This window comes from Nicotiana attenuata, chromosome 11, assembly GCF_001879085.1.
Source record: "Nicotiana attenuata strain UT chromosome 11, NIATTr2, whole genome shotgun sequence".
Classification (NCBI taxonomy): domain Eukaryota; kingdom Viridiplantae; phylum Streptophyta; class Magnoliopsida; order Solanales; family Solanaceae; genus Nicotiana; species Nicotiana attenuata.
In genome coordinates this window covers 8517434-8535009 of record NC_031999.1, presented here as the reverse complement: position 1 = coordinate 8535009, position 17576 = coordinate 8517434, and the positions used below count along the sequence as shown (strand labels likewise).

The following is a 17576-nucleotide window of genomic DNA, read 5'->3' as shown; positions in this document are numbered from 1 at the left end:
TTGGTCGATTTTCTTGTAGTGAAATTTTATTTCGAGCTATAAAAGAAGTGCATAAAACAGCCTATTTCTTCTTGTATAACATTGAGGGGAAATATACCTACTCATCTCAAATGGAGTGCTAACTATTCTCAATTTCTAACAATTACCACAATGGATCAATCGAGTTTTGCCTTAATGATGTGAAAGTAACTGTATATTGATAAAGCAAATATTCAAACTTTAAACATCACATAAAACATGCTCAAATTTTGTAGAACACGGCCAGATGCCAACTGTGAGTGCTATGGTCGTTTTCACCCAAAACAAAAATGTTTTTTTTTTAAAGAGTTTAATTCTATTTTAAAACCCAAATATTATACGACAAGCAGATTAAACCAAAATAATTTTAATGGTTTTACAACATAAAATTATGGAAATCACAAAAGCAGAAGTTTGGTACATAACCTTCCGCAAAAACAACTGAATAGTTGAATTATTGGTTAAATTACTTCATTTTTTCTCATCCTCAAAATTATTTGTCGGCCAGACGGTCAAAGTAACGTGTGAAGAAGCACTTGTCAAGGTCAACCACAGGACCATAAGCCCTCAACTTTTGATCAACAATCATTTCAGCAGAAAGTCCCCATTTCTCTAAGGTTTGATCATCATGATGTAACGCAAGGCTGTACTCACCTTCATGCCCTAACTCCATAATTCGAACCTCGGCATTTTTGGGACTTATTAAATTATCAACTTGTTCTGGCGTCCATCTGAATATTCTCATGAGCAACACTCGAATGGTCAGTCCGTGACTGATTAGAACAACATTTAGGTCCTCGTTGTCGTTGGCACCATAGGGAATCATGTCCATGTCTATGTCCCTCCATAAAGAATCGATAAAACCTGTATTAATGAAATTAAAACCTTTTCAATTTATGTGAATCTTTATAACTTTTAGCTCGTTCAAAAAAGAATAATTTTTTTTTAAATTTGAAAACAATGTATTTTAAGTTTCTCATTTTACCCTTAAATGATAAGCTTTAGAACCCACAAAGATATTATGATATGTTTAAGACCACAAGTTCCAAAAAATTCATTTCTTTTTTAAAATCTTTGTCTAGTCAAATAGGTTAACCTAAATTGAAATAGATGGAGTACTAAATACATATAGAAAATATATATGAATTCAAGCTATATTTATCTGTTTTAGTATAACCTTTTATCTAGAGGGGTATCCAACTTGAGGGGTATGGGTTCACGTGAACCCATACTCTTTTTCCTAAACCATGTATAATAATACTATATTTATTCAAATTTACTTAAATATATGTGTGTGCACCCATGCTCAAAGACTCTTATAGGATGCTGTATTAAAAAATTGTACCATTTATGAATGTAATTTCCATCCACCGGAGTCGGAGATGTTGGATAGTCAGACGAAGCCTTCAACGACTTCGCTAGAGAAATGGTGTTTAGGAATCGGAGATGTTGGCTCCGCTGGCCATAGATGATAGATTAACAACCACGACTGACAGTAGCTGAATTCAAACTACTGACTGCGCTTCACTTTTTATATCTTGAGAATCTACTTCCCTAATCCAGTTCTAAAAGAAAAACATGTATTCTTTGTTTGTTTTCCAATATGATCTGCTCTAATCCTTTAAGGTTTCAGTCTTTTACCATTAAATATACATCTTAACTAGCTTGCATTTCAAAAATGAAAATAAGGTACTTTAACCTATGTATTTTTTTCCACATCAGGATTCAACATACCAAGAAACAAAACATCCACATAAAGAGCAATTCTTTAACAAGATTTACTTGAATAGATACCTGAAACCCGGTCATACACATCGGCGGCCGATTCTCCACCGGGAAATCGGTAGAAGAACTTTCCATATTTCTCTCTTTCCTTCTTAAACTCCTCCATCTTCTCTGTATTCCTAAATTTGGCATAGTCCATTTCTCTTAACCTGCATTCTTCTCTTACCCCTATGATCTCGCTGCTACAAAACGCAGCGCCTATCTCTTTCAGTGTTTCCCGGGTACGCAAAAATGGAGATACATAGAAATAGACCTTACTAGTGCAGTTTCCTTTGTCACAAACCACGCCGCGGATAATCTCCCCGGCCTTTTTTCCTTGCTCTTTGCCTTTCTCTGTGAGTTGGACTCTATGGTCAGGTGTGATGGCGTACACATTTTTGTCTAAGTTCCCTTCACTCTCACCATGCCGCACCAGTATGATCCTCTTAGGCAATTGCCTTTGCTTTTCCCTTTTGGTAGTTGCGCTGTTAGTTGCATTTCCCATTTGAATGGCTTATGACTGATTTGTGGACGCATGTAGCTTGTGATAATGTGTATATGTAGATGCCTTTAGCTTAATTACTCCGTGTGTGATAATGTGTATATGTAATGCATTTTCTTATTAGTCCGTTCCAAAAATAATTACGCATTTCTATAATTAAAAATAATTCAACTTTAAGACCATAAGTTTCAAAAGCTTTTTTTTATTTCTTAAATTTCATGTCGAATCAAATTACCTCATCTTGATTGAAACGGAAAGTATTTTTTTCGCCCGTGATTTTATAATGCTCTATATGGAGATTTAGTGCTCCTTCCTAAAGAGACTTCAGTTTAAAAACCCAATACCTTTAATTAAGAGCACAGAAATCTTTATGAAATGAATAACTAGCATAGCTGTAGCATTCCAATTTCGTTCGCTGAAAGATAGAACACGCATGGTCCGTGGCTGAATAAATAATTAACGACCATTATAGCTGTAACCTGCATACATTTTTTTATTTATTAAATTATATGAATAAATAATGAATCGGCTAAGAACTATTTCTCATTTGCCAACTATCCGTTTACAGATTTAAACAAGTGCCAACTATCCGTTTACAGATATAAACAAGTCCAATACCTTTAAATAATACTCCCTCTGTTTCAATTTAGATGACACTTTTTCTTTATTAGTCTGTTTTAGAAAGAATGACACATTTCTACAATTGGAAATAATTCAACTGTAAACCCTTCATTTTATACATTTTACCCTTAATGAGAAATTTTTATAACTACACAAATATCATGGTCCCACAAAGCTTTTACCCTTAATCTTTTAATTAAGACCACAAATTCAAAAGTGTTTTTTTTCTTAGACTACGTATCGAATCAAACTAGCTCATCTAAATTGAAACGGATTGATTAACAACATTTAACTATTTCACGCCTCCCTTTCTTTTTACTTTTTAGTTTATCACTTCAAGTTATTTCTTACGTCTATTATCTCAAAAATATCTAAAATCATTTAAGTTTTAATACATCTTCTTATAAATAAAAGTAATGGATCAACAACAAAAATAATAATTACTATGTAACAATCCCAACAATGTTGAGGCAGCTATTTGAATTCTCGCCGACCACGTTCATTTAAAAAAAAAAATCATTTCATGCAAGTATTATGCACATATAGATAAAAACATATTAGTAGCTATGTGTATTTTCCTTAACGACAACTAGGCATTAGCCTAAATAAGTTGGGCCCGGCTATATGAATCTTCACTTATTCATTTGCACTCGACTCACATTCCCAACTAGCTATCACCTATATGAATCATTTTTTTCATTGTGCTCCATCCTTAGCTAAATGATCTGCACTGGTTCCACGAATTGAATTTATAGATCTTTAGAGACAACATCATTCCACGTGATGTTAGGTCTACACTGTCGCCCTTTAACATATTCACTTACCATAGTTTCACACTTACACATAGTATATCTATAGGTCGACACAGGAAAAGAGAAAATCATCTCAAGTTATGTATATTTTCTATATATAAAACAAAATCTCTGGAAGGCTAAAACACTCCTACAAAGCATAGGAACCTACAATAAAAGTGCTAACCTCTTAAACATTGTAACGATCTGATAGACCGTTTTGAGTACTAGCTCCCCATTTTATGATTTGAGACTTTTATACCGCTATTTGATGATTTATGTCTGTGTTATTTTTGGAAAGCTTAAATGTGAAATTTTAAAGAAAACTTGATTTTTGAACTTGAAAATGGCTAGAGTTGACCATAGTCAATATTTTTGGTAAATGATATCGGATCGGTATTTTGACGATTCCAGTAAGTTCGTATAATAATTTTGTACTTGTACGCATGATTGATTGGTGTCTCTGGTGAACTGAGCCATTTCGACACTTAATGTGAAAAATTAAAAATTTGAAGTATGAACTTTGAACTTCTTTGAGTTTTGGTGTTTGATTCTTGATTTAAGATGTTATTATGTTATTTAAGTTTACGAGAGAGTTCATATTGTGTTATTATACTTATGTGAATGTTCGTATTGGAGACCGATAGACTCGGGTGAGTTTCGGATGAGTTGCGGATTGATTTTCTAGGATTTAGAATTTGCTGGTGCAGTAAACCTCGCATTTGCGAGAGTCTATTTGCAAATGCGAGCCTCACATCTGCGAGTGTGGCCTCGCATTTGCAATGCTGGGTAGGGGCTGGACAACTTCGTATTTGCGAGATAATTGTTGCATTTGCCACACTGGGCATAGTATGGAAAACTTTGCTTTTGCGAAGCTTTGTTCGCATTTGCACAGGTTCTAACCTTCGCAATTGTGAAGGTTTCATCGCATTTGCAAAACAGGGGGCTAAGGGACTGTTTGCATTTGCGACAAGTTGTTCGCTTTTGCGAACATCACAATTGTGAACAAGAGTTTGCAATTGCGATACGTGCAACTGGGTGAAAGGTTGAGATTTCGTGATTTAGCTCATTTTATCCCATCTTTTAGACCTAGAGTCCACATACATGCGATTTTGGAGAGCAATTTTTCCAAAATTCATAGAATAGTAATTTTAAGTTATTTTTGTTCAATATTCATTACTTTTGCATAAATTTTCTCTATTAAACCTAAGATTTCATAGAGTAGAAATAGAGATTTTGGGTAGAAATTTAGGATTTTGTATTTTCGAGATTTAGACCTCGATTTGATATCTGATCTCGAAACAAATCACATATTTTGACTCGGGAGTCAATGGATAATCGGGATTTGGTTTTAATTATGGATTTCAACCACGTAGGCAACATTTGACTTTTTGTAGACTTTTCCTAATATATTAAAGATCAAACTTTTTTTTGATACTTGGATAGTTTCTAACTCTTGATTTGTCTAATTGAGTTATATTTGACTAGATTTGGTGTTTGGAGGCTTGTTCTAAGGAAAATCCATGTTAGATTGTTGATCTTGTTCCGGAAAGAGGTAAGTACCGTGGTTAATCTTGATTTGACGGAATTAGGGCATGATTGATCTGTTTTTCATGTAACTTATGTGTGAAAACGACGTATATGCTAGGCTGGGTGTATATGCATTGTCATGGGAATAACTATATGGGGTATTCTAGCTTATTTCATGGCTTAAATTTTCTCCTTATTTCGTGCTTTCCTTTATTACATGCCGTTATTTAATACATGTTTTCTTGATACATATATGCCCTCACTTATTAATTGTCTTCAATTGTTACATGCTTCTATTTGTCTTATGCTTTGATCCAATGTATATCTTTACTTGTTACATGCCCTTTCCTATTATTGGATAGATATTTTTACCTGCTTCATGTCCTTATTTGCCCTATTATCTTTACCTATTCCTTGTTTTACTCTATTATTTTTTGTTCTATTGTGCGACCTTCGATTGTACTCATGCTACGACTTGTTTAAGTCTTGTTGGCATATGTTGCGAGGCTAGTTCTTGGACATTGCACTATTTGACCTTCCTTGTTCATGTTTGTGCTCGTACTTCCTTGGTGAATTTATGCACTTTAGCTCACTTTAACATTGTGTTGTGAGACTTGTCATGCTGATTGTTACTGAGCATTTTAAATGAACTGATATATTAGAATAGGGTGGTACGCTACAACGATACTGTTATTGATATAGGAATCAGGTTGCGCGCCTCAACGATATTAGTATTGTTATTGGGATCTGGTTGCGCGCCCAATGTGATGATATTCTGGGATCCTCTATTATTTATTCTCTTATTTCGTTCAATATGGTTTTAATCGTTTCTCTATATTTCTATTACTTTCTACTCATTACTCGTACAAATTTACAGTGAGTGTCTTGTCTTAGCCTCGTCACTACCTCATCGAGGTTAGGCTCGATACTTACTGAGTACGTGGGGTTGCTTGTACTCATACTATACTTCTGCACTTCTGGTGCAGATCCTGATATTGGTCTTAACATCGTTTAGAGCTGATTTATTCGGACCTTTTCTAGGAGACTTGTGGTAGTACTGCTTGGTGTTTGCAGACTATGGAGTCCCTTTCATATCTTTACTTACAGTTTATTGTGCAAGGCAGTATTGTACTTTTCATTGCATACTTGTGATTAGTATTTTTAGTGGCTCATGTATTTGTGACACCAAAATCTTGGGATAGTTTTAGACAACGTCGATTGTGGCTTTATTATGCAATGAGATTTCACCTCTTTATCCTTATCATGATGTTTATTTCTTTTAAACTGCTTTATTTATTGTTGATAATGTTGGCTTGCCTAGCAAGCAGTGTTAAGTGCCATCACGATTGATTGGAAATTTTTTGGTCGTGATAAATGTATCAAAGCCCTAGGTTGTATAGGTCTCACGAGTCATGAGCAAGCTTGGTAGGGTCTTGAGGATCGGTACGAAGATATCTGTACTTATCTTCTAGAGGCTATAAGGCTTTAGGAAACTCCACTTTTTTCTTTCTATATCACGCGACTTTGTTTTATCGTAAAGCTTGAATCTTTCTTCTCTTATTCTCTCACAGATAATGCAGACATGTGCTTCGTCTGTAAATGATCAGGATCCTGAACCCTAGATTGTAGTTACTACCGGGGGTAGGGGCGGGGGCAAAGGGCAGAGGCAGAGGTAGACACAGAGCTCAGCCTAGAACACATGCAGCGGTACCCATAGTCGAGCTTGAGATAGCTTAGGATGATGAGATTCCGATTCAAGTCAACCCAGTAGGACCGGCTCAGGTCCCAGATGGGTTCATTTCTACCCAGTGCTTTAGGACGCCTTGGTCTGTATAGTTGGCTTCATGGAGAGTATGGCTCAGGTTATTGTGTTTCCCGTGGAACCAGCCGCTTCTCATACCGGGGGAGGATTTTGGACTCCCACTACTCATACCTCAAAAGAAGATAGCCCATGGTTATCACACCCCAGGAGTTCTACCAGTTAGGGTGGGTTCGGCCTATTATTGCTACACTGCCCAGGGACAGGACCGTGATTTCAGCTGATGAGCTGAAGAGGTTGGACAGGTTCAGAAAGTTCTTTCTCCCTCACTTTAGTGGCGCACCTTCTGAGGATGCCCAGTACTTCTGATAAGTCGGTATTTTACCAACTTATCTCTTCTTGATACTTAGACTTTTATATGATTTTGTTGAGAAACTAAGACATTTTTTGATTTATTGGCATATTTTCGGGTATTATGTTATTTAAAGAAGATACGAAAGAAAACATGTCAAAACGAGTTAAATGGAAAAATTGACTGATTCCAGTCTTTTCTCTTCGCGATCGTAGAGGGTCCTAATGTAATTGCGAACATCCAGGAAAATGACCATCGCAAACATGGAGGATAGGCTGCAAACACGAAGAAGGAAGTGCTGGTCAACGCTTGGTCAAGTACTCTATGCGATCGCGAGGTGGAATGATGCGACCGCGATCAACATGGAAGATGACTATCACGAATGCGAAGACTGTTACACAAACGCGATGCAAGAAAGCTTGGTCAGTGGCTGGTCAAATATTCTATGCGAACGCGAGTTGAAGTATCGTGATCACAATGTGTTCTTCACGATCATGGTTAACATAACTGAGCAAAAAATTTTGACAGAATTGACATTTCATGTTTTTGGTTCCCTAACCATTTAATGCCTTACCTAACTCATTTTAGAAGAGACCTTTGGCGTTCTTGATTGAAAATACAAAACTTTTTAGCTAGGGTTCTTGCACCCACACTTAGGAGTTGAACATTTGAAGATTTGAAGACTTTGGATGAGATTTTCTTACCCTTTGTACTCATTTCTTCAATTCCTTCATTTGTATTGAATATCTAAATGTATTACATTTATTCCAATACTTGAATCTTATTTACAGAATTATTCATTATTAAAATTTGGATTAAAACTCTTGTTATGCTTATGTATTGAATGATTATTATTAATTATAAAGTTAGTTAATTATTTTTTAATTATTCTTATTCTTTGATATTTTCAAAGGGATCAACTAATCCTAGGACTCGTCCATTAACTTAGAAGTAATCTTTGAAAAGGCAAACTTGGTATTGGAAAATATTAATTAACAAGAACTTGAGGCGTTAACCCTCATTTTATGTATTCTACCTAGGGATAAGATTGAACTACTTATAGCCACATTAAGGTGTGCTTAATCCTCTTAATTGTTTTCGGGATAATTCAATGAGGAAGTCTTATTTGTCTCCGAAAGAAGCTAATATAGTATCATTATCCGAGGCTAATTAACATAAACTCGCTCATATTTGTAAAATCGTGAAATGCATTGGATCATTACTTGAATGTAGTTTTCCTTGTATCCACGTTTGTAGACATTGATCATTTCTTACTTGCTTTCTAGGTTAGTTTATATTTTTGCATTTAGATATAATAAATTTTCAAAACCCTTATTAGTGTTTGGCATATCATAAAAAGTGATAATTCTCTTACTCGTCTAATCACCTACATATTGTTCTCTGTAAGATTCGACCCTATCTCATAGTTGGGTAAATTATATTGCTTGCGATTATGTCCACTTACTATTTGAGGAGTGGATTTGGATGCCATCACAACTAGCACCGTTGTCGGAGAACAATTTGGTACATTTAGGTTGCTTGGGAAGTAAATGTACGTGATTTTGTCCAAACTTGTAAATATTTGTGTATTTATTTTCTTAGTTTTTGTAAATGGCATCATATAATAAAAATTGGTTGGATGCTAGTTGTTCATACCTTGATGACCCTTGTCCTTATTGTGGAGGATCACACTCATGGAAAAATAGTTTAAATTCCATTAAGGGCAGATTGAGCGCCATTTGGCTAATTGTTCTTATTTGTCCTTCCCTTTTTCGAACCTCCATTATGAAGATTCTACTTTTGGTTGTGACATGTATAGGGCTTTGGAAAAGAAAACGAGCTTGGAAAAAGTGGAGAGTTCAAGCTCATGATGACATGCCAACTTGAAGAAGGAAACAAACCTTAGAGGAGATCTTGGAAAATAGTCTCCAGAATATTTTGGAGCTTGAATCAAGAATTGAAAATCCGTCAACCGACTCCATACATGTTGGTGATGCCAAAAAAATTAGAATTGGAGTCAACCGACATAATTGAAGATATGGTTGAACTTGACTCTAGTTTGGAGGAAAAGGAGGATGCCAATATTTGGGAAAAATTATAATTTGGAGGCTTGATGTCTCATTCCAAGAATTTCTCAACATGTAGTGATATGGGAATTGAACTACACGAATCAATAAGGGATTGCAAAGCGGAAAGGCACACGGTCCGTACATTTTACAATTTAAAGGCGAAGAAGGCAAAAATGACATTCCTCACATGAACACCAAGAAATGCAAAATGAAGCAAATGGCGTTCTGCTTTTTCATCTACTTGCCATGCCCCGCCGCTCGTGGTCACAAACTTGAGTCCAAGTTAGGTGTCCAATTTATATCCTCCAAGTCACAAGAAAAGTGATGAAGTTGGTAGTTGTCGTGCCATAACATTAAATGCCGAGCTTTGTGGGAGGTAACTCATCGTTTATAAAATTTTAAGTCGTTCTTGAAATTTTCTTTTTTAGAATAGCTTAGTATATTATTTTTGACTAATCTCTAAAGTTTCATATTTTCTGGAGTTGATTTGAGCAAGTTAGGTGGTTGGGAAAGCCCAAACCAGTAGCTGCTGAAAACTATAGAAGCATTTCTTTGCGTTCGCGATGATAAGTTACGGTTGCGAAGAGCAATAATTTTCTAAGCTATTGCGTTCGCTTGAAACAAGTCGTGTTCGTGACATCTAGAAAATGTTAAATCCTCACGTACACATCTTCACTCACGCGATTTCAACCCTTCAGGTAAGTTTCAGACACTTAAAAACACTGGAAATTTAAAGGGAACCTACTTCTGCGCAAACATAGAAACGATTCTCCCTACTCTCCTAACCCCAAAATCATTTCCAATTTTCCATTCTGCAATTCGATTGCAATCTTCACTCATCATTCTCAAAGGTATGTGCTTTGTTACTCTTCTCCATCTTCAATCGCGTCAAACCCTCGATCTTGCCCTCCAATCGCGCAAATCCAAGCCAAACATCATCTAAGGAAGTCAACAATACCATAGAAAGAGATCACAATGCATAAAGCTTATATTTTTGAAGAAATTCTAAAAGTCAATAAAAGTTAACTCAGGCCCGCATGCTTGAATTCCGAAACCAATACCAAAATTTTATGACCTATAACCTGTCGAGTCCAAATATGTAATTAATTTTCAAAATTGTGTCCAAACGGTGTTCAAATCCCCAAGATACACTCTTTTAAAGTATAAGCAAAACCCCAAATTTCTTTTCAAAATTTCATGTTTAGGTGTAGAAATTCATGGATAATCAATATATAAAATCAAATCCAAATGAAAATCACTTACCTCCAATGCAGTAGTGAAATTACTCTCAAATTCTCCTTTTCTTGAAGTCTAGGGCTTAATATATGAAAAATATAGGCAAAGTCCCAAAATTGACAACTTAAAGATCTACTCCAGGTAAACCCTTCGCTATCACGGTCCAAATCGTTGCAATCGCGAAGCAAAAAATTGTCGCCGCCAAATAAGACTCCGTGATCGCGACCTCACCTACGCGAACATGGAGCTCTTCAGCTCTGCCTCAATCGCGAATATGCCACACAACCTGCGCACGCGAACAACCACCCCAGCCAGCCTCATCCTCTATGAGATCACGGACCATTGCGAGTGAACCCGTCGACCAACTCATCCACCTTATGTGATTGTATCCTCATACTCGCAAACACGATAAATAAAACCCAGCTGTCTCAAAATCCTACTCCGAGATCGCGTGCCATACATCATAATCGCGATGCATGCCTGTACACCAAAGTGGCTCAAAATGATCCGAATCCACTGCAAAACTCACCCGAGCTCTACGGGACCCCATCCAATCATACCAAAAAGTCCAAATACATCACCCAAACCTATCCAAGAGCTGCAAACACAGTAACTAACATCAAAACTAACAATCATTGATCAAGATCAATCTCTTAAGTGATAAACTTCCAGCTTCAAACCAAGCGAAGCCTAACCAATCTGGAATGACCCCAAACTTTATACACAAGTCCCAAATAACACAACGGATTGCATGTTCGAGAACAACAATCTGAACCTGATACCATTAAAGTCACTCCCGATTAAACTTATGAACTCTCCAATTCTTCAAATTGTTTGACAAATAGAGCCAAAAACTTCTAGAATCATTCAATTCAAATCCGAAGATAAACCCAAGTTCAAAATCACCATACCAATCTATTGGAACCATCAAGATACAAATCCGTAATCATTTACTCAAAAGTCAAACATTGATCAACTCTTCGAACTTAAAGCTTCCAAATTGAGGATTACTCTTCCAATTCAACTTTGAACCTTTCAAAAATCAAAACCGCCCATACACGCGCGTCATAATGCACCATATGAAGCTTCTCAAGGTCTCAAACTACTGAACAAAATGTTAAAGCTCAAAACGACCAGTCGGGTCGTTACATTCTCCACCACTCAAACATACGTTCGTCCTCAAACATGCCAAGAATCGTTCTAAAGTCACCAACATCATTGAATAATTCATCATATAAATATCCATGGGCGATTTGACGTCACCTCGATCCATAAAATCCCATCAACACAATCATGACTGACTATTCTTCTTGAACCTTAGCTTGCAATCCTTAGAACCAAATTCTAACTTTCGGAGCTCCCTCAAGATCCGATTCTTATATTTATACATTGTATCAATCTCACAAGTTGTATCAAAGCATAAATTTAATCCCAAGATGTAACCACACGATTTACCGCATAAGTCATATGCTCATAGCAATAACTTCCGACTATAATAATTGCTCATTACCAAACCCTGTACTGGTAATATACCTCATGACACATGCAACCTTATTCTAACCCTCACAATACCGCGAATGACCAAAGAAAAATGTAGAAACTCATGACCACCCATCAGATCAATAAGTCACGAAGTTCTCTCACTCAATAAGAACCATTGCCAAATTTTGAGTTGATTAGTGACATTCGTCTTCCAGATTTATATTATACGCTAAATTTTGAGTTGATTAGTGACATTCTTCTTCCAACATACATTATACAATCCGATCACAAAAAATTCTAGGTCTAATAACCTTGCTTCACCTAGTGCAAGATGCTCGACCGATAGGCTACATCAAATACCATTAAGAATCTCATACGATGTGATCTGTGTGTCAACAAGCAACTGCTCGAATATGATCGGTAATGGAAAGAGAATAAAAAGGGAACTACGCAACAAGGTTAACAGATATAACCATAAGAGCATAATGCTATGAATACACCCCACAATGGAGAAATAGAATACACAAAACAAGCACCATGAAGCATATCCAACACAACCTCGTTGCAGCGTGCAACCCGATCTATACATAATATTGTTGCAGCATGCAGCCCGATCCACATGGAGATACCCATTAAGCATACTGTTCACACTCACTAATCACATGTGTAACAACAGCAAGCACATAAAGTGCATAAATATAACCATGGCGAGATGAATAGCATAATGCATTACGGAAAAGGCCAAGCACAACTAAGGTGCAATAAGCAAATCAACACCTCAAAAACTATCTAGCTCAAATATAATCACAAGGCCTAAATAGGACCCCAACATACGGGTGAATAATCAGGTAGTCTCACAACTCATCATAGAATAAAGAAGTAACATATGAAACAAATCAAGGCATGAATGACATCCATTCAACCCGATTACACACCCATAGAAAAATGCTGCAGTGATTGAGCAAATCTAACCGATGTAGAATACACATTTCAAAATAGGTCAATAGCCTCTCAACCGATTCATATCATTCCAAAATAGGTCAATAGCCTTTCAAAAGTCCACAATGACCCCATCAATGACACATACAATCAGCTGTCGAATCTTGAATACGCTTCTAGAGCCCACAACCAAAGGTATAGTTTGCCTTTAAGAAATATAATCTCTAAATTGTGAGAGTACCAAGATCTCCATATTTAATCTCTAACTCTCCCATTCGCATGACCGAAACATCACGCGTACAAACTCGTCCTATAGAAGATACTCCCATAACCTTCCGCATCGTGCAACAAAACCTGATCATGAATGGCTACCAACCATGCGATCTATGTAGTACTGGTTAGTCATCCATAATCAATACACAAGGCACCTTTCGCAAAAATACCCTCTTCTCAGGCGATACAGAAATGGTGTTAACATACTGTTAAATATTTGAAAATCCCTCACGCTACCTAGAACTCATGACATTCCTTTCAAAACTGAACTACACCTTGTCCTTGCAATCCCAATTCCACACAACTCACTGCATCAATCATGCTAATATGCAAAAAATATGTGGATCTCATTATCAATTTTGAATCACGAATATGATACACACTCTATTTACCAGAAACCTTCCACTAAGCTCGATTCAGCAGAAAGTCATAACATGCAACAAAATTTTCATGCCTATAGAAGACATCAACCACAAGCCGTGGTCAACCTCATTGCGAACTCTTCGACACCCATATGCACACAACTAAACCAACCGAACCGAACCCCTCTAGATCACCCAAATCATATAGACTGCCAATCCAAACAGTATTATCACAAAACACTTGCACAACCCTATAATACCAAATGAGCCGATCATCTCTATTGTCATACTGACTAAAGCCACCGCTAAATGGACCCAACTCCTTCAAATTACTCATGATCCATCTTCAAGCTAACACTACCCTGCCCAGTATACTATGAACCTGAATTGAAACTTATCCCAAGTGATCCCAACATGAAATATTGGCGTCCCACAACCCGTAAGCCACTGTGTTCCTTCTTATGCATCCAATTCAAACCGAAATACCTGCTCTGAAGAGGCCTTCTCCGAATCCAAAGTTGTTCATTCCATCTATCAAACAATGCCTTGCAGGACCAATAATGATAAAAATGTTGTCCTTCACATACCCGCACAAATCTCGAATTTTCGGTTCCACACAAATCTGGATATCCTAAGATACCATATATTGTATCTAGAATCCATTAGAATCTTATGGGATTTCACTGGGTTTGTTGTTGTTGAATCTATCAGAATCTTCTCGAGAGCCATCTACTCAGTCCTAGACCTGAATACATAACCAACCATGCCAAATGATTGATGCTCCATTAGCACAAGAATACTTCAAAAAAAAAAAATGAGTAAATCCTTTCCTTGTACACTACCTCCATAGAAGGATATTGAACATGAGTACTTCCACGATCTCTACATATCAACTAAGGTGAAAAACAACACACACCATCAATTCTTTGCTATGTTCATCGTCAAAATCATCCTTTTAAGATCATATCTAATCCCCAAGCGTCCTTGAGTCTAGAATTTATCACAACACACAGTAGACTCCCCTACTTAGCTTCAAGCCATATATAATCACATAATCCAAGAACCCATAATGACTTCTCCTCCTTAACTGCCATGATCCCATACTCTTACACAGATGAACTCCTCATAGGCTCATGCCGCACCAACCATGACGCATCCCAAATACACACTTAATCTTGTGGTAGTCGTTCCACCTTCCTCAAAAGTGATCAGAACCTATTTCGTATCACATGCATCCCACCGGGTAAAAGGTAAAAATCTTCATAGAAACCTCATAAGAAATCAGGCAACCCAAACATTTTCACAGGAGATAGCCCACCTGTGTGACCTTATATCAACATCTTTCTATGACCTGCCGTGGTATAATGTTATGTAATCAATAACTCTGCCTGAGTCCATACTGGTCTACAAGTTGCAAAAATCTATTTCATTCCACTAATGAACAATTAGAAGTGCTTTCAACATATCCCAACTCTAGACAGTATGCACAACAAGATGATAATCAAGCATTCAAAATTCCTTAGTAGCCCAAGCAAACCCCTTCTCGTCAACTTCAAACTCTCAAAATATGAAAAGCCACCACTAATATGAAATGCCCTCCACTGTCCATAATGACCCATATAGCATCAAAATTCCTCAAAAACCATGACAACCCTACTATAAAACCCATAATCATATGCTATCACTTCCACATATGTATAGCCATCTTTCGAAGTAAATCACTCGGTCTCTGATGCTTTTTCTCGACTTGCTAACAATCAAAAACTATGAAACTTGTCCAATAATGCCCTTCTTCATCATTCGCCTTAGAAATACTACCTTGAATCACAATACGTCTTTGTATCACCTGTACAAAAAAAATGCAACAACAGCAAGCCTCTTCAAGGATCATCTCCCACGAACCATCAGTACTGGAAACACAAATCTAACCCTGAGGTCGTACACACCGTTACCACTAAGGACCACCTTATGAGTACTAACTCGCACCACTGTGTTCCTAACGACAAGCAAAAAAAAAAATCATACCCACAATCCTTAATATGCTCAAACAAGGATGACTACACAACAACACAAGAGAGAGCTCTACTCAACTCAGAAATACCAAATCTCATGAATCTATCTACTAGGGCCTGAACATATATAGCCCCAATGCCTTGCCTTCGAAGGAACAAATGCTAAATGCCAGATCATAAACTTGATAGTGCTGGTCATAGGGTTACCACTTCCACGAGCGTAAGCGATAACCCTTCCCATTATGTACTAATATTGCGCCTAGACCAGCGCGTGATTTATCACAATACTCTGTATAAGGCTCCAAACCCATGGACAATACTAACACTAGGGCTACAACAGATGGCAACTCATCCGTAAAATGATAATAGAAGTCTGACCTCATCACATGGGGAAGAATATCCCACATAACATTAGTATCATCATCTCAACTCGCTGGTGCCCAACTAACATCGCGTACTCAACATCGCATACAAATGAATGAGAACAAACTCAAGATATAGGCTTCAAGCCGATATATAATTGCAGGACAAAGAATCAAGGAGGGAAAATTTCCTAAAGCTCTATAGTCTCTCGAAGATAAGCACAAACGTCTCTATACCGATCCTCAAGACTCTACTAGGCTTGCTCATGATTCGTGCAACCTATGAAACTTAGTGCTCTGGTACAACCCTCATGACCTAAATTTTTGCCGGAGCAGTGATAGTATCTAACAGCGCTAGCTAGGAAAGCCAACAACAAATATACAAAAATGGACTTTAACAAAGATAAGAAATAGTCTCAAAAGCAGGATAGTATAAATAACTGAAGTTAAAATGTCAATACAAATAAATCAACCCCAAAATCTGGTGTCACCGAGTGCATGAGCTCAACAGAATGCTAAATACAAAGTCAAAACAAAATACAATACAATGTGGAACATTGAACATTAATAACATAAGGTAAAGGAAAGGGACTTCAAGGCCTGCGAACGGAACAATAGTGCTACCTCAAAATCTCTAAGCTAATCTGGATACAGCTCACTGGTAATTGCAGCTATCACCAACACCTGAATTTTCACACGAAGTGCAGAGTGTAGTATTAGTGTAAACGACACCATGTACTAAATAAGTAGCAAACATAAACTCGGGTTGAAAGCAGTGACGAGCGTGACAAGGTCTAATAATCACTTTCCATAGCCAACAACAACAATAATAGCAGAATAATAACATATAGAGAAAAGAAACTCAAATAACATTAGGCTCAACTTAACACAATAGGAGAAGAAATAGGCATGCTTTTCAGATATAATAGTCAAAGCATCAACTTCCACAGAATTCACTTAGACAGGTATCTAACAGGATAAACTATAGTATCAAGCTCTAACTATCAAATGGAGACATCGAATACTAAGGAAGTCAACAATATCATAGGAATTGATCCCAATCCATAAGCTTCGATCTTTGATGCGGACAAGTACATGCGAACGCGTAGACCAACTCCTCCACCTTACGTGATCACGTCCTCATACTTGGAACGCGAAGAGTAAAACCAAGCCGCCTTAAAATCTTGCTCCGCATTCGCATGCCACCCATCGTGATCGCGATGCATGCCTGAACACCAGAAAACCAGCTACCTCAAAGTGGCTCAAAAAGATCCGAAGCCTCCCCGAAACTCACCTGAGCCCCATAGGACCTGTCTATTCGTACCAACAAGTCCAAATCCATCACCCAAACCTGTCCAAGAGCTCCAAACACTGTAATTAACATCAAAACTAAGAATCGTCAATTAAGATCAATCTCTTAAACTCATAAACTTCCAACTTCAAACCAAGCATTCGATTTAAGCCTAACCAATCCGGAATGAACCCGAACTTTTCACAAAAGTCC

At 37.2% G+C, this 17576-nt stretch overlaps 1 protein-coding gene across 1 annotated transcript; it reads right to left on the bottom strand.

Moving 5' to 3' along the window:
• On the bottom strand, positions 354-2378 carry LOC109234086 (phosphoglycerate mutase-like protein AT74). The gene is made up of 2 exons (XM_019399933.1): positions 1813-2378; positions 354-882 (listed from the first exon to the last, which is right to left on the bottom strand). Exons 1-2 carry the CDS (start codon positions 2285-2287, stop codon positions 512-514), a joined length of 846 nt encoding a protein of 281 aa, XP_019255478.1. The 5' UTR covers positions 2288-2378; the 3' UTR covers positions 354-511.

Bases quoted from the DNA above. Each gene is read 5' to 3' on its own strand.
- LOC109234086 (XM_019399933.1), bottom strand. From the start codon at position 2,287: ATGGGAAATGCAACTAACAGCGCAACTACCAAAAGGGAAAAGCAAAGG. The intron at 883-1,812 runs GTATCTATTCAA...TCATTAATACAG, and splicing joins TGTGTATGACCGGGTTTCAG to GTTTTATCGATTCTTTATGG.